A 20,993-nucleotide genomic window follows, 5' to 3' on the forward strand; every position below is an offset into this window, starting at 1 on the left:
CTCCTGCCTGCATCTACTACTATTACTCCACACATCGACCGACTCCTGCCTGCATCTAGAGTGTTAAGTTCATGAAAAATAGAGTAACGCTTTAAGTAAGATGACATGATGTAGAGGAATAAACTCAAGCAATATGATATAAACCCATCTTTTTATCCTCGATGACAATAATACAATACGTGTCTCGCTACCCCTATTGTCACTGGGGGAGGACACCGCAAGATTGAACCCAAAGCTAAGCAGTTCTCACATTGCAAGAAAAACCAATCTAGTTGGCCAAACTAAACCGATAGTTCGAAGAGAATTACAAAGATATCAAATCATGCATAAAAGAATTCGGAGAAGATTCAAATAATATTCATAGATAAGCTGATCATAAATCTACAATTCATCGGATCTCGACAAACACATCGCGAAAGAAGATTACATCTGATAGATCTCCAAGAATATCGAGGAGGACATGGTATTGAGAATCAAAGAGAGAGAGAGAAGAAGTCATCTAGCTACTAGCTATGGACCCGTAGGTCTATGATAAACTATTCACGCTTCATCGGAAGGAAAATAGATTTGATGTAGAAGCCCTCCGTGATCGAATCCCCCTCCGGCAGGATGCCGAAAAAGACCCTAAGATGGTATCTCACGGGAGCAGCAGGTTGCGGCGGTGGAAAAGTGTTTTCGTGGATGCCTCTGGTGGTTTGGGAACATATGTGAATATATAGGCCCAGGGGTTAGGTCAAATGAGTCCCGAGGAGGCGGCAAGGCAGCCCCCCCCCCCAGGGCGCGCCCTCCCCCCTTGCCGCCGCCTCGCGACTCTTCTGACTTGGTCTCCAAGTCTCCGGGGTGTCTTCTGGTCCAAGAAAAATCATCGCGAAGGTTTTATTCCGTTTGGTATTTCTTTTCTGCAAAGCTCAAAAATAAGGAAAAACATAAACTGACACTGGGCTCTAGGTTAATAAGTTAGTCCCCAGAAATAATATAAAATAGCATATTAATGCATATAAAACATTTAAAACAGATAATATAATAGCATGAAATAATCAAAAATTATAGATACGTTGAACATGCTGCCCCACACAAAAAGATACTATATCGCTTCACATTTACGAGTGCATTACACACATATAGAAGGCGCTATACGAGAAAAAACATACAATATACACAATTAATTTTACAAGCCCTGCTACAAATCGACGGTCCACAATATATGTCTCGCCGATCCCGCGTGCAACAAACCCCCTCCTGCCGAAGGAGGCCCGCAGAAGACCCGGTGCAGAAGAAAGTCACCATAGTCTGTTTTCTTGGATGACGTTGAGGCACTCGCACCGGCATCTGTGGTGAGTATTTTTGAACTAGCCAACGAAGAATAACGTGGTGTCGACATTGTTATTTCTTTCTCTTGACTCACATAGTCACATGTGTCGACAATGCTACGCACGTGGCTTAAAAAAGAGAGATTTAGCTATGTACGTTGCCAGACAAGCAGTAGCAGTTTGTTTGCGTGGCACACGGGTGAGGGTCATCCACGGCCAGGCACTAGATGCTTCTGCTCCATACGCATGGTCGTTACGAATATAGCAGCATAGCATTGACAAGAATGTCATACACGCTGCAAAGAGCCAAAGATCATGTGTGGACAATCCATCTCACGGCATCTCTAAAGTCAATCTGGAGTGCAGGAAACCAATGCCCAAATCAATTATTATTATATTGTGAAAGAAACTTTCAATTTATGCATATCACTGCAGTAAAAGACAACAGCGTAAGTAACAAAAATTATAAACAGGTCTATGAAACAGCTAACAACGACCACAAATATATATGTAAATTTTATATTACTCCCTCGGTCTTTTTTAGTTTGCATATAAGTTTTGTCTGAAGTCAAAGTATATCTCTATTTTGACCAAACTTATAGAAAAAAGTATCAACATTCACAATGCCAAATCCATATTGTTAGATTCATTATGAAATGTAGTTTCATAGTATATATATTTAGTGTCGTGGATGTTGATACTTTTTAATATAAATTTAATCAAACTTTGTTAAATTTGACTTGACACAAATCTAATATGCGGACTGGAGGAAGTACTTGGACGGAGTAGTTAGCGAAGATAGATAGACAGGTACCTTTGCCAGATGGAGATCCAGAAAGTCATACGTGGCTTATCTAGTTACTGCTAACATATATGTACTGTTCACCGATGCCGAAGGCACCAATCAATACTCTCCTCTTGTTATTTAAAATCACTCTAGTCTTATTTTGAAAACGTCTTACTCCACCCCTAGTCCCATCATGCAGAGAGAGGGGGGCTGAATTGGCTTCCCTGCCTGTCTGCAGTGCAGACTAATCAGGCACTGGACTGGACTTTCTTCAATCTCCTTTGTGATTTCGGTCATCTACAATCAAACACAACATCAGGCTTTTCCGGCAAATCCAGCAAACCAATATAAAATATGGATTTGGCATTGTGAATCCGTATAACTCTTTTTTTTCCTGCATGGTGATACGTGTCTCATATAATATAATATAAAGATCAAAATACAAGTCACGTAGCGAATTATGGTTAGAGAGACCGTGCTATCCCAGCCCACCAGAGTTCAAATCCTGATGATGACTTCATAAATTTCAAGATGATATGCTAGATCAGTCTTTCGAAGGTGTTCATAGGGGTAGGGTGTGCATGCGTGCGTTCATAGGGATGAGTGTATGCGCGTGTATATAAACATATACGCATGCGTCTGTACTTTGTAAAAAAAAGTGTATTTCAGTTTGGTCATATCCGTATAACTCATTTAGCAGTCAGCAGATGTGCACATTTGTATAATCGGAGTACCACAAAAGTACACGACGGCCCGCCGGCCAATGTGCTGGGCTGGTTGGTGAGGTGGTCATGTGAAACAAAACCTTTTTTTCGCATCCAAATTAAAAAGAAAAGGGATCCTCTCACGATTCGCTCCCCTCCTCCCTCCGGTCTTCCTCTTCTCCCCCCTCCCCTACCGACCTCCAAACCAAGTCCCATTTCCCCATCTCAATCCCACCCATAAATCCCCTCGCCCCGCCTCCCGAATCCCCTCTCGCCTCCGGCCTCACCTCCGCCGCAGCGGCTGCAGAAGATCGGCCGATACACCGGACCGGGCTCCTCCTCCGTCCCCGTGTGCCGTTCCACCTTTTCCTGCGCATCTTTTGGAGCAAAGTTCGCGCCGGAAAGCCTTTTTCTCGCTGTAGGAGAAAGGTCGCGGGTTCGATCACAGGTGGAAAGCTCGTCGCTTTTGCTCCCCTGTCCGTCTTCTTTGGCTTCCGGGGGCTTTGGGGAAAGAGGAGGAGAGATCGCTCGCTGCTGGCCACAAAGGGTTGGGATCTCCTCTCCGCGGAAGAATCTCTTTCAAGTTTGGGTAGAGCTCGATTTGGGGCCGGTGAGATGGCCGCTCCTCCTTCACTTCTTCCTCCTTCGCATCCACCAACGCCTCCATTTCTGGCATCCGATTCATCCACTTTTCGCCGCGGACTTCATATATCTATCATATAAGTTTGCAGCGCTCTGATTGTTTCATTCCATGTTTATTTTCTTCTGTTCATGCTTAGATGAATTGTAAATTCTTTTTCCCTTCCATTTCACAGCATACAAGTACAGTTTTCTCTGAAGTTTCTGTAGATCTTGTACCTGCCACAGTCCATGCAACTGCATTGCAGGTCATAAAGGATAAAAGGAAGGATAAAAAGGTCAAACTTTGTTCCTCTGAGAACAGTGGGTCAAAATTGTGGTGCCATGCCTGCCGTGTGGCACCATTAGGTTTATACCAGTAAAATGGCGCCTGCTGTTAGCCTCTCGCCATCAGAGGGCTTTGTTTTTTCCATCCACCCATCGCCATCGGAGAGTTGGCTGTCTGTGTAGCCAATTTCCCATCATCTTTCCTGCATTCAGTGCGCGACTAGAACCGGTAGCCCACTGACTCGAGACTATTCAAACCAGAATGGTATTAGTAACGAAGCTGTATTACTAATCTCTAGTCCGCGATTCGTTAGTCTACACGTGCTGATTGCTTTTCCTAGTGGATGATTATTTTACAGCACCACTAGACGCTAATCTTCCTCCTATTTGATTTCCTTGTGTATATGCAGTGCCGGAAAGCTCATTCCGAAGACCTTGACCGCTAGGAGATCGGTGAAGTTCTGGTTGTCATCGCAGGGTCTCCGGCAGATATGTCTTTCCGCAGCATAGTCCGCGATGTTAGAGAGAGCTTCGGAAGCTTATCAAGGCGGGGCTTTGACGTGAGGATTTCGGGCCTCCCTGGTCTTTCCGGCCATCATCACCGGGGGAAGTCTTTTGGGCCACCGGTTGAGCCACACGGCGGGGCTGTGGTGGCTGATCAGAATGGCTGGGTTGGTCTTCCTCCTGAATTACTTCGTGATGTGATGAAAAGGCTGGAGGAAGGCGAGAGCACTTGGCCCTCGCGCAAAGATGTCGTCGCTTGTGCGGCCGTCTGCAGCGCGTGGAGAGAGATCTGTAAAGATATAGTTCAGAGCCCGGAGTTCTGTGGGAAACTCACTTTTCCGGTGTCGCTTAAACAGGTAAATATCCAAGTGAAGTAGCTGTGCTGTTGTTCATGATGGGTAGCTTGTATTTTTTTTTCTCATGTTACAGCCTAAATAAAATGTTGAAACTGGGAAACAGTGGTCGCGTGAATATTAAGAAATCGACATAATAGTATTTGGTATGCTTACCTAGTAATTTGTAGCAATTTTCTCGTAGGCAATTGAAAAGTAAGATATGCCTGCTTAGAAAAGTCCGCCTACTGAAAAGTAGCAGATAAAGGCTTCTTAAGTGAGAAAGACATGCCTACATAGTACTCCCTCTTTACAGAGGCAGTACATATGAAAGTTTGCACCTGTCTGACTCTGATTTGATGTTTTATCTACAGCCAGGACCTCGAGATGGATTAATCCAGTGCTTCATTAGAAGGGACAAATCAACACTAACCTATTATCTCTACCTCTGCCTTAGCCCTGGTAAGCATATGTGCTGCTTCTCTCATTAATCTCATACTGAACAATTGCTGTGTGCATTGCTTTAGTAACGTGGTAGTCAACGTTGCTGGATGCTGTGCTGATTATATGTTATGTGACATGTAGCTGTGCTTAGTGAGAACGGAAAGTTCCTGCTAGCAGCTAAGAGGAATCGACGGACAACATATACCGAATACGTAATTTCTGTGGATTCTAAGAACATCTCGCGGTCAAGCAACGGCTATGTTGGAAAAATGAGGTGATGTACCTTCCTTCACAACGTTCTTACTATCTAACCTTCAGTGATTTAGATCTGACATTGTATGTACACCAACAGGTCGAATTTCCTCGGCACGAAGTTCATCGTCTACGACACTCAGCCACCATACAATGCCGGGAGCCTCATCCCATGCCAGCGTGGCAGCCGCCGCATCTCTTCCAGGAGGGTCTCCCCAAAGGTGCCTACCGGTAGCTACCCCATCGCCCAGGTGAATTATGAGCTCAACGTGCTGGGCACCAGGGGCCCGAGGCGTATGCAGTGCACGATGCATTCCATCCCGGCCTCTGCAGTCGACCCGGATGGCGTGGTGCCTGGGCAACCCCAGCAGCTGCTCCCTGGTCCGTTTGACGAGTCCTTCCGCAGCACGAACGCCTCCTCCAGGTTCTCCATGGCAGACTTCAGCAGTTCTCGCTTCTCAAGCTCCCGATTCTCAGATGTAAGTGGTGGGTTGCGGCGAGAGGAGGAAGATGGGGATGCCAAGGAGAGGCCATTGGTCCTACGCAACAAGGTGCCGAGATGGCATGAGCAGCTGCAGTGCTGGTGCCTCAACTTCCGAGGCAGGGTGACGGTGGCCTCCGTGAAGAACTTCCAGCTGACGGCAGCCGCGCCACAGGTGGCCGCCGTGCCGCCGTCGGAACCTTCGCAGCCGCCCCAGCAGCAGCAGCTCCAGCCTTCAAGTTCATCGTCGTCATCGACGTCCGATCACGAGAAGGTGATCCTGCAGTTTGGTAAGGTTACCAAGGACATGTTCACCATGGACTACCGGTACCCGCTCTCGGCGTTCCAGGCGTTCGCCATCTGCTTGACCAGCTTCGACACCAAACTGGCCTGTGAATGAATAGACCAGTGCAGTGGCACAAGTATTTATGTGTGACAAGTCCATCAAGATCTTTTGCTTTTTCTATTGCTGTTGTTGATTTACTTGTTTATTTCCCCGAGTGTCAAGAATGGCAAGAAATATAAAGGTTTGGTCGCTGCTATGTTTTTCATGCCTCTGAACTTTTCATGATAAATAATCTTTGAATTATGCGTGCATTTTTCCTCCCCTGGCCAATGGCGTGCACTCACATGAAGTCATCTGTAGTAAATCATGCTGCAAACAGTCAAATAGGGATTGAAATTCTGCATGTCAAACCAGCAAATGGCTTTCTGGGATCATCAGATGGCCGGTGGAAGAAGCATTTAGACAGGAGAAATAATTATACAGTTCAATGGTCTACACCTATGCAAATTATGTACAATTAACAATCCACAGTTGACTATCTTCAGATACTCTTCCTGGAATCTTGCTAAAAAGAAAAAAGAAAACTACAATCTCTTAAAACCTTCACAATAAAATGCATAACTGAGATGTTTACAGAAAGAGACCTATCACCAATCAACCAACATTCCCCAAATCCTACAAAAAGAAGGCAGCAGAGAGCATATGCCATATTCATCCAAATTTCAAACATCCCACGGCCCTCACTGACGAGCAACTTGTTGGTTTGCGCCCTGAAAACTATTTCTCACTGCAAGGGGGCGCTCATATACAATCAGCGGAGTTCATCGGGGAGCTGCCTCTGCTCAGGAGACAAGGGATGTGCAGCGTTGGTCACTGAATAGAAGTCCAGATCCCTAGTTTGATCGGAGCTCTCAGTAATGGTTCTGGTCATAACTGGGATCTCAGTGTCTGAATCACTTCTGCGATATCTTGCGCCATTGCTTGTAGTGCCCAACTCTAAGTCACTCAGGTCATCTGACCGGCGCCGTGAGGTCTTCAGGATGTCGAGGCCCATCTCAAGGTCATCCTCCACTTTGGCTCGTGGACGGTGGGGCGTCTCATCTTCGGGCACACTGGAACGGCTGATTCGTGGCAGGGACGCAACATGTTCCTCTTGAACGATGGCTCGCAGGTTGATCCTAGACGGCTTCCTTTTCGTGCACAGGACCTCGAAGCAATTGTGTATGCAACCACGGTCGAACGCATTGGGTTGGTTGCTGTACTTGTACTTGATGTTCTCATATGTTGTCTTGAGAAAAAGGAAGTGAAAATTTAATCAAGTTCAATAAAGTTGGTATTGAAATAAACATAAAGTTCTTATTATTTCTACTCCCTCCGTTCCTAAATATAGGTCCTTGTAGAGATTCTAATATGGACTGCATACGGATGTATATAGACATAGTTTAGAGTGTGTAGTCAATCATTTTGCTCCGTATGTAGTCTCTCTTGGAATCTCTAGAAAGACTTGTATTTAGGAACGGAGGGAGTACAAGGATGTACTACCCAGCAATGCATAAAAAATATCTGCCATGGAAAAATCATCCAATGAGATTTCAAGTGATCACTACATTTCAGATTAGCCAGTGTAAGCATTATATCTTTATTTGAGAGTAGATAGCTCACTAATGAACATAGGAACTTTCTACATTGTATCTCAAGGCAGTCCGTGTACCAATGTTTTCATGTGAGGTATGCCTTAACATTGACTTCATAGGTTTAGGGGACTAACCTTATTTGTTGCAATGAGGTAAGAGTGGAATCCGGTGAGACCACCAACAAACCAGAAACAAATGAAACAGTATCCCATGACTGCCACTGATGCTGGAGATGCTTTAATTGCCTCCACCACTGAACGGTGATCCTTCATGAGTAGACTGATGTACAATGCAGACATTGTAAACACATAGAAACACAGGATTGCTGCCGAACAAACAAACCAGAAGAAGTAGCGGTAATTGCGCTGCAAAGGTGAACATAAATGCAGATAAGCTGAGATTGTTTTGACAGTAAGGGCTGTCAGGTAGTCAATGGTTAAATAACTAGTTTGACTCTTTGAGAAGGATAAATAAATCAGCACAACAAACCTGTCCAATACATTGACCAACCCAAGGGCAGTGGTGATCAAATCGCTCGACACAATTATCACATTTGGAACAGTGGGAGCAACGAGGAGGCCGATATAGCATGCAAGTTTCACAATATTTTACTCTCACGGGCACACCATTGACCATGATCTCTTTTATCCGAGGGAACTGGAGAGTATGAGGGGCTGAAGAATCATGAGAAAACTCCTCCACAGGTGGATTTGAATTCCTTGGTACAATACCTGGATCTTGAGATGAGGTCAAGAAGAGCAGTAACAGTACCTAACAATCAGATTTTGAAGAGAGGATACTATAATTTGGCAGTTGTTTACAAAGTAGCATGAAGTAAAATTCACAAAATAACTTCTACTGTTGAGAGAACATAACTCATGGAGAACGGTATCGTAAACAGATAAATTAGTATGCAAGAGCAGAATATAGATAAAACTACTAGTGAATAGACCAAACCAACAACAAAATTAAAGCGTGGGTTTTCCAACTCAGGAAATAAATATAGAACCATGCATGAAACATGTGTAGGTGAAAAAGGAAGATCAAAAGATCACAAAATGCTTTGACCAGTAGAGCCAAGTACAGTGTTTTATTGGCTGGTGAGAGAAATTACAGTTTCACATATATTATGCAGTTATTACAAACAAAATTCAAATGATGTATCATCTATGCCAAGGTTGATCTACACTACTTTGTAACTAAGCGAAAAGGTATCATCCAAGGTTCCCTTGATAAGAGAAACTAGGTTCTTAGCATGTTCGCAACTAACTATATCCACATCACAAAGTCTTAAATGCAATCATGGACAGAAGATAGTGATGGCTTAGTGCACTTTAACCATTAACTGCTGCTGTATGATCATAATGGTCTCGAACTAACTGCTAACCACAAAACTACACCCTGCCAAACATGTTGACATGCAAGTGTGCTTAACTTTTATTAGTTACATGATATCTTGCATCTTGCAAATTACTTTTACGATGAAGCTCTCAGAAAATACGTCGCCATTCAGGACTTTTCTCCAACTGGACGAAGCAAACACATGAACTGTGGTGAACACAAATCCTACCAACCTATCCAAAACCCTCAGCATAACTCTGTAGTAGATAGGTGAAGAATGCTTACTCACATGAATTGTCAGGGCTGCGGTGACAACCAGAATTGCATACCCTGCGTTATATGCAGGAAAGATGTGTATGAGATTTTTGCCCACAAAGATGCAGAAGACAACAACGGGGGCCACGATCAGCGAGAAAGATAGCAGAGTAGCCTTGGCATCTGGTCCAAAGATCAGTCTCCCACCACACCAGATTATCTGAAGAAAATGAGAGACATCATTGAAACATTCGATAGCTTCACGCTACAAAATAATACAACAAACAACATCATGAGCAGAGTGAAGATGTCAACAAAGTTTTTCTCATACAAACCCCCTTCCCCATTTGACCCTCTAAATTGCCCTTCCCTTTCTCTAAACCCTTGAACTGATGGAGTAGTTGCAATGCAACGCAATGTTTGCAAGCCCTGTGCATGATTTTCAGAGCAACCTGAGCCCTGGTTGGATTAGCAGCAACAGGGTGTGTACAAAGACAAGAACTTGGGCCACCCAACTGGATTATCTTATTGGGGAGAGGACGGTCGCCATTCGCTGCGGCACCCAAGCTCCAAACCGATCCACAATAGTTTATTCATCCGTCTCGTCAGCAGTGTATGCAGTTTAATATACAAATCACCCGCAAATCAATCGAGTAACCAGCTAACCAGATAAAGATACGGGCCTTATCCAGGAGCAGTTACCCCGCTCCCACTTCTTCGTCGCCTCGCCAGGTTAGACAGAAAGAACACAACGAATCAGAAGGAGTAGCGGAGATGGCACTGCGGCGGCGGCGGCCACCGCCGATGGATCCAGAGCACAAGGATTTTCTGAATCCAACTATCCAAGAAGGAAGAAGGGGGGCAAGAATAAAGGGAGTAATCTAATCTCACGTACGTTGTTGCCTCTCCAGACTTGGTAGACCCGCAGCTGCTTGGCCATGGCCGCGCCGCCCGCCGCCCGCCGCCGCCGCCGCCACCCCGGAGCAAGAAGGGGAGAAATGGAATCCACCAGTCGCAGTCGCAGCCGCAGCCGCAATCAGCCCGTGTACTCCTCCGACCTCTCCCTCTCTCCACTGGGAGGAACTCTTATCCCTCTCTCGTAGATTTGGTCTAGAGAGGGTGAGGGGACAGGGCCACGGCCAGGGGGGCACGGGAGCGAGATGCCATCAATCGCCGCTGGCGCTGGCGCCGGGTCTTCTTCCTCGGTGTGACAGAGATGAGACGAGACGAGATATCTGGCTGGCAAAACTAAAAGATTTGATCTTTGGATGGGCTATGCCCGTGGGTCTAGACTCTAGACGAGGGGAGGGGAGGAGGCAACGTCGTTACGCCGGAGTACCAAAGAATCTGTTCTTTGTTCCCTGGGACACTTTTCTCTCTTCTGCCTCTCTCTTTTTCTTTCTCTTTCTGATAATAATATACTACATACAGTATAATAAGTGCCATAATATTTTCTTCTGTTCATGCTAAGACCGAATGGTATTATTCATGTCTAAATATTCGTTCGATCGATCATCCGGTGCTGGAGTAAAATGGCAATTTATCAGGCCCCTAAAAATAGCAGTTTCTGCAAATCGATGGTACTGTTGAAGTGGGGATCCGGCATAGCATAAGGATCACATTTTAGATCCCTTGATTAAGATCCATGTGTCAACTGTTCATGATGATATCTCTCTTGATTATGATCCGTGTTTCAATTATGCATGACTCACATCATGAATATGGATGAAATTCTATGTGCCTGACTTTTTTTATTTCCAGTTTGTTAGAAAGGACAGGTCTGGTGTAGTGGTGAAGTACTCCCCACTTGTGTCAAGAGGTCCTGGGTTCGACGCAGCCTCGTTTGATCCTTCCCCATGCCCACAGCTTTTCTTCACACTGGGGATGTTTTTTTTTAATTATTATTATGAGATTTATTAGTTACTCTCTTTAAGTTAGTATAAAGTTGAATCATTTATTTTACAACAGAAGGAGTATATTGGAAACGTCAGGCGACCACAAGTTTTGTCTATCTGGCAAAATGCTTATTCACCTCCACAGTTTGCGCTGCCTTCAGAAAATTTCCCATGCGTGCGTGGATCATACACGATCCTTGACGCTGGAAAGAATATCAGCAAAAAGTAACCTATTTAAATCAAAACTTCAACAACACGTTCACGATGCCAATAAAAGTTATTCTTGCTACCTGGGAGGGAATATATGCTCTCAATTTGATGCTATTCTCTCCCTACCTAGTGATCTACTAGAATAATCTGGCATGCGTGTGAAGCTCATCTCAGACCAGATGATCAGTGACCAGCGGAAAACCGGGATTTCTCGGAGGATAAAGTGGGCGTTGTTCTTGCGTGAGAGAAAAATAGGCGAAATTAATCAATCAATCCCATGTGATGCGATGTAAATAGTTGGCACTGCTCACTGCACGATGCTGTCTGCTTGATTGGATGCTGTTCTGGATTTGGACCAGCGATTTCACCTGTCAGTCAGTCAGTCACTCGGACCATGGGTCCTCCTCTCTTTCTTCCCCAGCACTCATTCAGATCCATCCATATGAATGTACTACCTACGTCTGAAAACATAAGACGTTTTTCAGGCTTTTTTTAGGCTAAACTAGCCTAAAAAACGAAGGTAGTGTTTTTTTTTGGAATCTCTTATCTTTTTGTTGAGTTTTTTTTCCTTTCTTTCTAATCATCCTTTTGTTGAGTTATTAAGAGTTTTTCAACTAATTCTCCTAGCTGGGATGTAGTAATTTGATTTCTTAGAGAAAACATATATAAAAACTAACTGGCCATGTGGAGATACTACATCAGAACTCACTGAAACATCGAGGCAGGATCTGCCCTAGATAACAAAAATGAAACATTTGATTTACAACTAACCGATCGGGTGGAACTTCTCTGCAAGCTAGGGGGTGATTTACAGCTCGAGCAATCTCGTGATCAACAAATGAAACTGAAGTAGAAAATTTCTGCTCAGGATGGCAGAAGCAGCACAAGTGCCACACCCCGCTAACTGAAGCGGAGCGCCCTTACGAGAGGAAGAGCAGAGCCAGGGACGTCAGTCCCAGGAAGCAGCTCCACTGGAAGGCCGGAAGCCGAGCCACCGCCGCACTGGGATCGCCGCCTGGGCTCGTACCCTTCACCGGCGCCCTGGGCGGCGACGGCGGTGGGGGCGGGGGTATCACGCAGGTCCCGAATGTCGAGTTGGCCTGCAGCTCAGTCAGTGGTCACAACATCAGCATGCAGTTGCAAGAAACACAACATTATCTTAAATAAGTTGTTGCAAAAGGAAATCAAAGTTAGCCAAAAAGTAGTTGATATTGATAGAATCCCAAGGGATGCAAGCTCTGCTCAAGTGGGAGAAAATGTAACAGGACCGAACACTGTAAGACAGATACGTCCTTACCTTGCAGTAAGCAATGTTGTCACAGCCACATACTAGATGGCCATTAGCCACATCGGTAGCCAAGGAAGCGCCTCCGCCGTCGCTCCTCTGCGTGATTCAAATAATAAGAAACCGATCTGATCGACGACTAAATAAGCTTCATTTAGATAGAATCTTTAGCATGTTGGCATACCATGTAGTAATCAACGGCGATGTAGTTGGGCCACCGATTGCCCGACAGATCATGGCAGGTTTTTAGCATGCTAGCAAGTGGTGCTGAATTGTTCCCGCAAACCCCGGTGGGGTTCGGGTCCGTTGTGAAGAAGTTCATCAGAACAAGCGACTGGCTCTTGGAATCCATGGCAGGGGACTCTCCGCGATTCGGGCACTTGCCCTCCACCATACCCTCATTGCCATCTGCACAGATAAAGCAAAAACATATCAACAAAGAATGTCATAAAGACTAGATAAAAAACTTCACTTTCTGATTGTATTTTCTTCTTGTGTTGGAATCCTACATTGGCTTTCCACAACGTAATTCCACTCGTACGGAATCCCCTCGCTTGCTTCTTTTGCTTTCTTCGATGCGAAGACGAGCAGACGCTCATTCTGGCTGATCATGTCCTTGAGCAAAGGCCAGTTGCCACCGGTCTTGGGCATTTTTGCCACCGGGAACCAATACTTCATGAGGCCGGAAGCATTGAATACTTTTGGCAGGGAACCTGCAACAGTGTAGTCTTCCAGGAAAACCGTGATTACCGCTGAAGGGTTTGCTTCAAGGAACGTCTGGATTTCTTTGAAGACATTGATGGCAGGTTGCTGAACAGACCCAATTTAAGATTAGATATACAATAACACGATGCTCTGACGACAGCATGGAAAGTATTCAACTGATAATGAGATAATCTTACAAATGCTGTAATATTGTAGCATTTCCCACCGAATGAGTGGCACAGCCAGACATCATTGTTGAAATCGTAAGTGTCAAGCATCAAGCCCCTAACACCATTCTGCCCAAATCAGATAAAGATTCACATGGTTAATATTTTTCAATTAGCATCTGACGGTCCGCAATTCAGAGTATGAATGAACCACAACAAGATACAGCTTGGTGGTTTGCAGAAGAAACGGTAACTGAAAATTAGACAGTTATCTGTATAATCAGTAACTACCCTAGTAGAATGTAGTAGTTTGGAACCAATGGCATTTTGAAGAAGGAAATTTATAATATCTGCACACCAACAGAAAATAGAGTAGCAGCCTGCTAAATTGTGTTGGGTTGGCTTATTCTTTGTTTCTTCAGTTTTCTTTCTTTCAGTAAAAAAAAACAACTTCAGAAGTGTATACGAGATATAGGGCAAGCAGAATACTTTAGGAACACTGGCTTGTTTCATAACTGCAACGCAATGTTAGCCTACTTGTGAAGCGTGGCCAGAAATAATTACTCAAAAAACGTGCTCCAAGTCTCCAACACGAACACTGTATTGTAAGATTCTTTTTATATGAAAAGGTTCTACTTTCAGAATAGTGATTCAAAAAAAAAAAAAAGAGGACGGGACGGGCATGATAAGCTAAGTGAGTGTGGCCCTTCCCTTTCCTTAAGACCAAAGCAATCGACCCTTCGCAGCATAATACCAAGAACTAGACATGATTACAACAAGGCTTGTTTCGCAATCAGAGACTTCAAGAATCCTTCTTTTATTTTCTCAATGCATTGAGCCCCAAACCACCTAAAGAGGCAAAAGAAAATAAACGAATGAACCAAGTCCAAATTGCAACAAGTCATCCCCATGGCTGGAAGGGGAACACCAGTGTCGTTGAGGGTTTCGGCACATTTATTCTACTACTTCTGAAAAACAATTTTTTTGTTAAAAATGGAAGTGTAACAAAGTTAGTCCTGATGATTATGCTTTGAGCATCTTTGTGACTAATCACCCAATAAGCGTAGCCAGCCACCGCATGAGTTTACTAAATTTGGGTACCGAGGCCAGTGGCCATACTTACAAGAATCTATGTGAGGTGGCAACTAGACCAACCAAAGGCAAGTATGAAACATCTTCAGATTTGAGGTGGTGCCATTAGTTGTACCTAAATACTAATGGTTGGCAGTTGTGCTTACATATTTAAACAAATATGGCAACAAGGGTGCATTATTCATAGTAGCATAATCCACGGTGTGATGGGGCAGCAGTACACATGGACACATGGTGGTGGTACGCAAAGAAAACTAAAAAACTATTTATACCTGGTACTCTTTTTTTCCATGCTCTATCCTATTTGAGACAAAAAAGGATTCATTTTATACACATGTATACTTGCAATTAATTAACGTGTATTTGTCTTTCCAGGCTCTAGGATGAACGAGCCTTTGGGCAAGGGGCAGACATCCGAGTCTTTATGGAAAAGGAAAACAGATGCCCATACCTGGACTGAATTCAAACAAAAGCAAGGGGAAAAAGGACAGAAAATAGTGGAGCAGCAGTAGAGCATGTGTCAAGTGTAAAAAGAAGGCGTTCTTATGTGTGCTGCGCAGCAAGCTTTCGTGGATTTGGCTGATATATATTCCTCCGAAAGGGAAAAGGTCGGGCGGGTAGGACAGTGAGACCTTGTGCCTGCTCTGAGTTTTGGAGTAAAGAGGCCCTACTTTGTCTGATCAAAGGGGAGGAGGGGCAGGTGGAAACTTAAGGAGGAAGGCACATTACATTACCCATCGCCAGTAGAGAAATGAAATGATTCAGTTGACACGGCAAGATGCATAATTAAAGCCTCGGTGCGTAACTGCAAGACTGAATTCAGTACTGTACTGTAGTGGTTAATTTTAGAAGGTGGTGGCAATTTTAGTTGGATCAGTGAACAAGGGCAGTCTTAGGGCATTTTGGCATGGCTATGTGTTGGATTTGCAAAGAAATACCAACATCTAATGTGCACTGAGTCTAGCAATAGCATTTTCAGTAATTAGTTAATTTTATTAGGGGTAGGGGTAGGCATTGACCGAGCAGGTAAAAAGATGAGATAGAAAATGGCGGTGCGGTGAGATTTGGTAATGGTAGGTGGTGGCAGGCACGAGCACATGGACATTGGAAACGGGGCGACTCCACGGAGACACAGGCTGCCATGGGCGAGGCGGACGGAGAAACTGGAAATGGTAACAGAGTAGTAGGGGGAGGCGGTTGCGACGGCGAGTTGGTGGTAAGAGTTTGTTGTTACCTTGAGCTGCGCGGTGACGGAGTCCTCCTGGTTGGTGGGGGCGATGATGGCGGCGCCGGTGGCGGAGGGGGCGCCGGCGAGGGCGAACGAGTTGTGCGTGGTGAGCCAGGAGTAGTTGTTGAAGGGGAGGCCGGTGCCCTGCGACGAGAAGCAGGAGCGGATTAAGCGCGCGTCAGCATCGATCAAACCAAATCCAAAAATGAAGCAGCGGTTCTTCTTTAAATGAAGGAAGGAACGAAATGAGGCGCCATTGCGAGCAGGAGGAGGGGCGGCGGCTTACGTGCGTGAGGGGGTCGACGGGGGTGGCGCGCGCGCAGACGCCGGCCCCGCCGTCGCCGCAGGCGGCGCAGTGCAGCCCCGAGCCGCAGCCTGCGCCGGCGGAGCACTCGTCGCCCACCCTGGCGTTGGCGGCCGCGGTGGAGATGAATACGAGGAGGAGGAGGAGGGCGACGGCGAGCGGGCGGAGGCCGGCGGCGGGCATGGCGTCGCCGCGGTGGGCGGTGGCAGCCGTGCGGGAACGGGAGCGCGGCAGGAAAGCTCCTCGGTGGGCGTTGTTGGAAATGGGGTTATGGGACGCAGTTAGGAGTACCCGTTACTCTTTCGGTGTCAATCAGTCTCTCGGGTCTTATGTGTACCGGGACGTGGCTAATGGCTGAAAGATGGGTGGATCAATCAAAAAAATAACGGAGGCGATTGGTGATCGACGCGGCGTAGTACTAAACTGAAATAATCAACCGTTCAACACGTCTCACTGCGTCGGTGTGTCTGTCCTCCCAGCCCACGAACGCGTCTTCCAGTTTGACATGGTAACCGTCAACCCCGCCCACGATCTCTCCTCTCCCCCCGAGAAACCTTGTGTCAGTTCAGTTCTCAAGGGAAGGGAACGGAAACCGTTTTCGCTTCGCCGTGCTCTTCTTCTTCTTCTTCATACGTTCCTTCCATCTGTCTATCCGAAGAAGATTCAGTCTGCCGTGGCAACCTTCGCTGCGCTCACAAGCGACCGGCTCTTCTCGTACACACCAGACCAGGTGGTTGCAAAATACATGGCGACTTGATTTCTTCCAATAGGAACAACTCCAATTTTGTCAATGTTCTGCCTTCTATAAAAATATGGTACACCATTGGCGCACTCTTCAATGTGGTACAAAGTCAAGCTGTGTAATCCAGATTGGGGCGGCGAAACCCAGACCAGACCTACCGCGCGCCTTGCCAAGTCTAACTCATCATCCGTAACCTATCAGCAAACCTCGTAGTTAACCAATCTCTACTAGTACTACCAGGACCAATTCTAGAGCAGACGAGACACGGCACGCCAGCCAGATCAACTCCATAATCCAATCTAGATGAGTCACATATACGTACTGTACCAGGGTTCATGCTGGACAACAGAGCAAAGGTATAATACTGTTAATTACACCACTTGCTCACAAACTTCTTTACACGCCCGGCACACACCGGTAGCGAGTCACATTTGCATAATTACATTGGTGTAAATTCTCAGTTTGCACTATGTATGTACGTATTTTATACTGTACACCTTTTCATAAACCCTACGTACCTTGTATACTTTTGGGGCTATTCTTTCCACTCTTTCCAGTAGCTTCTTCCCTTTGATCTTTGTGGTTCCACAAACCCTATGTACACACAAGCTTCAGATGGGCTTCCACACGCTGAGCACCTCCTGGAACATCTCCAGGGTGAGCTCGCGGTCCGCATGCTGGAAGAACCCGCTGATCTCGTCCCGCACGTCGTAGATCTTCCCGAACACAAACAGGTACGCCAGGCACCCCTTCTTGAGCCGCTCCAGCTGGTACAGCCACGCCACGTGGAGCCGCTCCAGCACGTTGCCCGAGCTGATGTCCTCCAGCAGGCTCTCCTCGCAGCACGCCTTCACCTCGCCCAGCCCGTACTTGTTGGCCGCCGCCAGCAGCGCCAGCCGGTGCTTCCAGAACTGCTCCTGCCGGATCGTCCCGTACACGAACCCCAGCAGGGCCGAGCACGACTCCACGCACATGTCCCCGATGTCGATCGTCGACGATGACTTCTCCTTGAGGTCGTGGACGAACATGCTCTCGAACACGGGCGAGCAGGCCGCCAGCACCGACTTGTGCGCCTTCAGCACGCCGTCCGTCGTGTTTATGGTCACGTCCGCGTGGATGGACTCCGTGAGCATGCGCGAGAGGCAGCCCAGGGTGCTCTTGCTGGCCACGCCCTGCACCATGCCTTCATTCGGCCAGATCGACGACGACGATTCAGTGCCCTGTCCGCACATTAATTAAAACTGGATCACATTTTAGAAAATCCTGACAGAGGTTCTACTTACACATGCCTATAAAATATATACTCCCTCCGTCTCCAAATACATGGCAGTAAGTTTATATGCCATGTATTTGGGGATGGAGGGAGTATATCCTACAAAGAAGAAGGAACCGTTTGAAGCTGATTCGAGGGGAAAAGGAGAGAGGACACTTGCATTGTTCGTGGCTATCTTCAGGTCCAAGAACTCAACGTCAATCGTAAAACGCCCGTGGGACATCACATCAACTTGCCACACAAAATCATCGCTGCTTCGGAGAAGCTGCTCGAAAACTATCACAAAGCGATAAAAAGTTATTAAGTTCAGTGAGCCTGATACCATCATATCAGTAGTCATCACAGAGACAATATGACTAGGGAATTAAACAAGAAATGAATGACAGATGAGCAATCAAATGTTCATTTAAAAAATACTGTATTATGTTGAGATTATCGCCAAGCAGCTGCTCAAGATTCCATTTACAATTGCAAAGCACATTTGTTATTGTGGGCTTGTGGCCCTAGTTTGAGCTTCTCCTTATTTACACGCTTCTTTAGATTCAGAATACAATGTTAATATATGTTAGATACTTCAGAAAAAATTCTCTTCAAGGCTATTTATTATAGAGAAAAGTTCACTTTTGGTCCCTCAACTAACCAGCTTGTTTGCTTTTCATCCCTCAACTCCTAAACCAGACATTCTGCACCTTGCACTTCCAAAACCAGACAAGTATTGTCCCTCTTTCGAACTAAAGCGGTTTCTCCAATGACGTGGAGTGGTTTTGGGTCTTGACTGACACTTGTCTATGCTGGTGTGTCCTAGTAATTTTCTACCCATAGTCTATGTCTCTCATATGAGTTGGCCCCACGTGGAAGATCTTTCTTCAACCTCTCTCCCCTGCACTTTACAACCGACATGGTAGGCAGCAAGACAGACCACCATGCCTCATCCCCCATCCCACAGGAGGAGCTCAACCTCTTGCAAAAGGCCAGGTCATCCCCCGACATGGTGGTGTGCTCGAGCTCGACAAGAGAGAGCTAGAAATACAACAGCGAAACCGGAATAGGGAAAGCACGGGGAGAGAAACCCGTCATCCATGCCCCCAGACGGCGGCCTAGAGCGGCGCGGAGGTGGTCCCGGCACATGGGGCGTCAGTCAGAAGCCATGTGCGGTGTGGGGTGCATGCGCGGGTCACTCGCAGCAGTGCCGTGCACAAGAGCGGTGATAGCCACGGCTGGCTCGACGTGCCCACGCTCGCCGGCGGCTGCCCAGTAGCCGCTGGTCGGTGGCTGTGACGAGATAGACATGGCGCACGCCAACTGTTCGAAGAAATGTCCAGTAGAGATGGGGGGAAGAAGGTGAACTGGCAAAATTAGAATGCCACATGTGCGCTTCGGTCAAAATCCATTCCACGTCATGAACAAAACCGCTTTGATTGGGGACAGGGATGAAATTTGGCCGGTTTTGAAAGTTCAAGATGCAGAAGGTCTGGTTTAGGAATTGAGGGACGAAAACCAGACAAGTCGATTAACTGAGGGACCAGAAGTGGACCTTTCTCTTTATTATATCTAGGTCTTTGCCTCCAAATGGTAGTAGTAATTTAGCTGGTATGTGGGCAAAGTTCTCAGTTCACGGTTGGCATCAAGATGATCTGGCCATGCGTTCACATTGGAGCGTGAAAGCTGCGCACCGAGCAGGCACTCACTGTATTAGCCTAATACGAGTAGTTGGTGATCATTGGAATTTCCTATGCAACCACACAGACAACTACTACTCCCTCCGTAACTAAAACCACGATACGAATTATGGAACGAAAGGAGTAGTAAATAAAATGCAATAACCACATGGATGTGCTAGAAATGCACCAAAGCTTTATCATTTACCGATTGGAGATGTGTAACCTCCGTTCCATAATTCTTGTCGTGGTTTTAGTTCCAATTTGAAGTAAAACCACGATACGAATTATGGAACGAAAGGAGTAGTAAATAAAATGCGATGACCACATGGATATGCTAGAAATGCACAAAGCTTTATCATTTACCAATTGGAGATGTGTGGCAGAGCACTAGAAGAAGCAAACCTGGGGAGATGCTGGAGCGGCGCGGCGGGCCAACCCAGGAGACGCGGAGCACGAAGCGGGCGAGCGGCGGCTGCTCCTTGGCCAGCCGGCCGGGCTCCGGGAAGAGCCGCACGTACACCGACCTGCTCTTCTCCACTGACAGGTACCTGCTTTGGGGATTCATGACATCAGCCGGCGGCCAGCCTCGGCGAAAACGACATCTAATCGCGCCGTGTTTCGGTCGAATTCACGAGTTTCTTGGATTTGGGGGCGTAGAGGATTGGGGAACGGTGGTAGTTTGGGAGTGGTAGGAAGGAGGAGCGATACCAGTTCCAGATGCCGAGCTTGAAAGGGTCGGACCGGCGGTAGGAGCAGGGGCCGAAGGTGTCGATGCGCCACTGGGCGAGGCGGGAGATGGTCTCCACGCGGGAGTCCGGCCCGCTCGGGCTGCCGCTGCCGCCGCTCATGATGGCCCCGTCGCCGGAGATGGGGGCGCGGGTGCGGTGTCGCGTGAGTGGCCGAGGGTTTCAGTGTTGACGACCGACTGCTTTGCTTTCGAGTGATTACTGCATTTTTCTTTTTCTTTTAAATAAAACGAGATTATTAGAAATAATCAGTAAATTGTTCGTGAGGATCGTTACAATTTCATTTAAAGACTCCTCGAACCAATTCAAAGTAGAAGAAAATCTAGCTATTCTAGTGAGTTCATGAGCTAATTTATTTGCCTCTATTACAATGTTTGAATCTAATCGTAATAAAATCACAGCATAGTGAAAACAATCATCCAAAATTGCTGCCGCAGCACCCGCCGACT

At 46.4% G+C, this 20,993-nt stretch overlaps 4 protein-coding genes across 6 annotated transcripts; 1 reads left to right on the forward strand and 3 right to left on the reverse strand.

Moving 5' to 3' along the window:
- The first annotated feature begins 2,939 nt into the window (after positions 1-2,939).
- Positions 2,940-6,271, forward strand: LOC125523890 (tubby-like F-box protein 12). Of its 2 annotated transcripts, none has more exons than XM_048688951.1 (5): positions 2,940-3,411; positions 4,118-4,567; positions 4,918-5,005; positions 5,129-5,261; positions 5,340-6,271. In XM_048688951.1, exons 2-5 carry the CDS (start codon positions 4,199-4,201, stop codon positions 6,118-6,120), a joined length of 1,371 nt encoding a protein of 456 aa, XP_048544908.1. In that variant the 5' UTR covers positions 2,940-3,411; positions 4,118-4,198; the 3' UTR covers positions 6,121-6,271. The 2 variants fall into 2 exon arrangements, with proteins under 2 accessions (XP_048544908.1, XP_048544909.1); XM_048688952.1 differs by having other exon boundaries at positions 2,940-3,249.
- A 174-nt stretch (positions 6,272-6,445) lies between these two features.
- Positions 6,446-10,601, reverse strand: LOC125523892 (protein S-acyltransferase 8-like). Its single transcript, XM_048688954.1, has 5 exons — positions 10,132-10,601; positions 9,271-9,456; positions 8,130-8,411; positions 7,775-8,005; positions 6,446-7,294 (listed from the first exon to the last, which is right to left on the reverse strand). Exons 1-5 carry the CDS (start codon positions 10,174-10,176, stop codon positions 6,818-6,820), a joined length of 1,221 nt encoding a protein of 406 aa, XP_048544911.1. The 5' UTR covers positions 10,177-10,601; the 3' UTR covers positions 6,446-6,817.
- A 1,404-nt stretch (positions 10,602-12,005) lies between these two features.
- Positions 12,006-16,445, reverse strand: LOC125523891 (PI-PLC X domain-containing protein At5g67130). The gene is made up of 7 exons (XM_048688953.1): positions 16,105-16,445; positions 15,825-15,962; positions 13,529-13,627; positions 13,136-13,436; positions 12,811-13,034; positions 12,639-12,725; positions 12,006-12,441 (listed from the first exon to the last, which is right to left on the reverse strand). Exons 1-7 carry the CDS (start codon positions 16,303-16,305, stop codon positions 12,262-12,264), a joined length of 1,230 nt encoding a protein of 409 aa, XP_048544910.1. The 5' UTR covers positions 16,306-16,445; the 3' UTR covers positions 12,006-12,261.
- A 702-nt stretch (positions 16,446-17,147) lies between these two features.
- Positions 17,148-20,748, reverse strand: LOC125523893 (BTB/POZ domain-containing protein At1g21780). 2 transcript variants are annotated; one of them, XM_048688957.1, is made up of 4 exons: positions 20,507-20,748; positions 20,201-20,346; positions 18,298-18,413; positions 17,148-18,084 (listed from the first exon to the last, which is right to left on the reverse strand). In XM_048688957.1, the coding sequence occupies exons 1-4, from the start codon at positions 20,644-20,646 to the stop codon at positions 17,476-17,478; spliced, it is 1,011 nt and encodes a 336-aa protein (XP_048544914.1). In that variant the 5' UTR covers positions 20,647-20,748; the 3' UTR covers positions 17,148-17,475. The 2 variants fall into 2 exon arrangements, with proteins under 2 accessions (XP_048544914.1, XP_048544913.1); XM_048688956.1 differs by having other exon boundaries at positions 20,201-20,349; positions 20,507-20,745.
- Positions 20,749-20,993: the final 245 nt, after the last annotated feature.

The sequence above is a fragment of the Triticum urartu genome, chromosome 7, assembly GCF_003073215.2.
Source record: "Triticum urartu cultivar G1812 chromosome 7, Tu2.1, whole genome shotgun sequence".
Taxonomy (NCBI): domain Eukaryota; kingdom Viridiplantae; phylum Streptophyta; class Magnoliopsida; order Poales; family Poaceae; genus Triticum; species Triticum urartu.

What these genes read in the sequence shown, in the direction of transcription:
- LOC125523892 (XM_048688954.1), bottom strand. Translation starts at nt 10,176, where the DNA reads ATGGCCAAGCAGCTGCGGGTCTACCAAGTCTGGAGAGGCAACAAC. An exon ending in TTGGTCAATGTATTGGACAG is followed by an intron (nt 8,006 to 8,129) that starts GTTTGTTGTGCT and finishes TCACCTTTGCAG; the next exon opens with CGCAATTACCGCTACTTCTT. An exon ending in ACCTCATTGCAACAAATAAG is followed by an intron (nt 7,295 to 7,774) that starts GTTAGTCCCCTA and finishes CTTTTTCTCAAG; the next exon opens with ACAACATATGAGAACATCAA.
- LOC125523893 (XM_048688956.1), bottom strand. Translation starts at nt 20,646, where the DNA reads ATGAGCGGCGGCAGCGGCAGCCCGAGCGGGCCGGACTCCCGCGTGGAG. An exon ending in CCGCTCCAGCATCTCCCCAG is followed by an intron (nt 18,414 to 20,200) that starts GTTTGCTTCTTC and finishes GCTTTGTGATAG; the next exon opens with TTTTCGAGCAGCTTCTCCGA. An exon ending in TGAAGATAGCCACGAACAAT is followed by an intron (nt 18,085 to 18,297) that starts GCAAGTGTCCTC and finishes ATGTGCGGACAG; the next exon opens with GGCACTGAATCGTCGTCGTC.
- LOC125523891 (XM_048688953.1), bottom strand. Translation starts at nt 16,305, where the DNA reads ATGCCCGCCGCCGGCCTCCGCCCGCTCGCCGTCGCCCTCCTCCTCCTC. An exon ending in TCGCCGTTGATTACTACATG is followed by an intron (nt 12,726 to 12,810) that starts GTATGCCAACAT and finishes TGAATCACGCAG; the next exon opens with AGGAGCGACGGCGGAGGCGC. An exon ending in ACAACATTGCTTACTGCAAG is followed by an intron (nt 12,442 to 12,638) that starts GTAAGGACGTAT and finishes ACTGAGCTGCAG; the next exon opens with GCCAACTCGACATTCGGGAC.
- LOC125523890 (XM_048688951.1), top strand. Translation starts at nt 4,199, where the DNA reads ATGTCTTTCCGCAGCATAGTCCGCGATGTTAGAGAGAGCTTCGGAAGC. An exon ending in CTACCTCTGCCTTAGCCCTG is followed by an intron (nt 5,006 to 5,128) that starts GTAAGCATATGT and finishes TGTGACATGTAG; the next exon opens with CTGTGCTTAGTGAGAACGGA. An exon ending in GGCTATGTTGGAAAAATGAG is followed by an intron (nt 5,262 to 5,339) that starts GTGATGTACCTT and finishes GTACACCAACAG; the next exon opens with GTCGAATTTCCTCGGCACGA.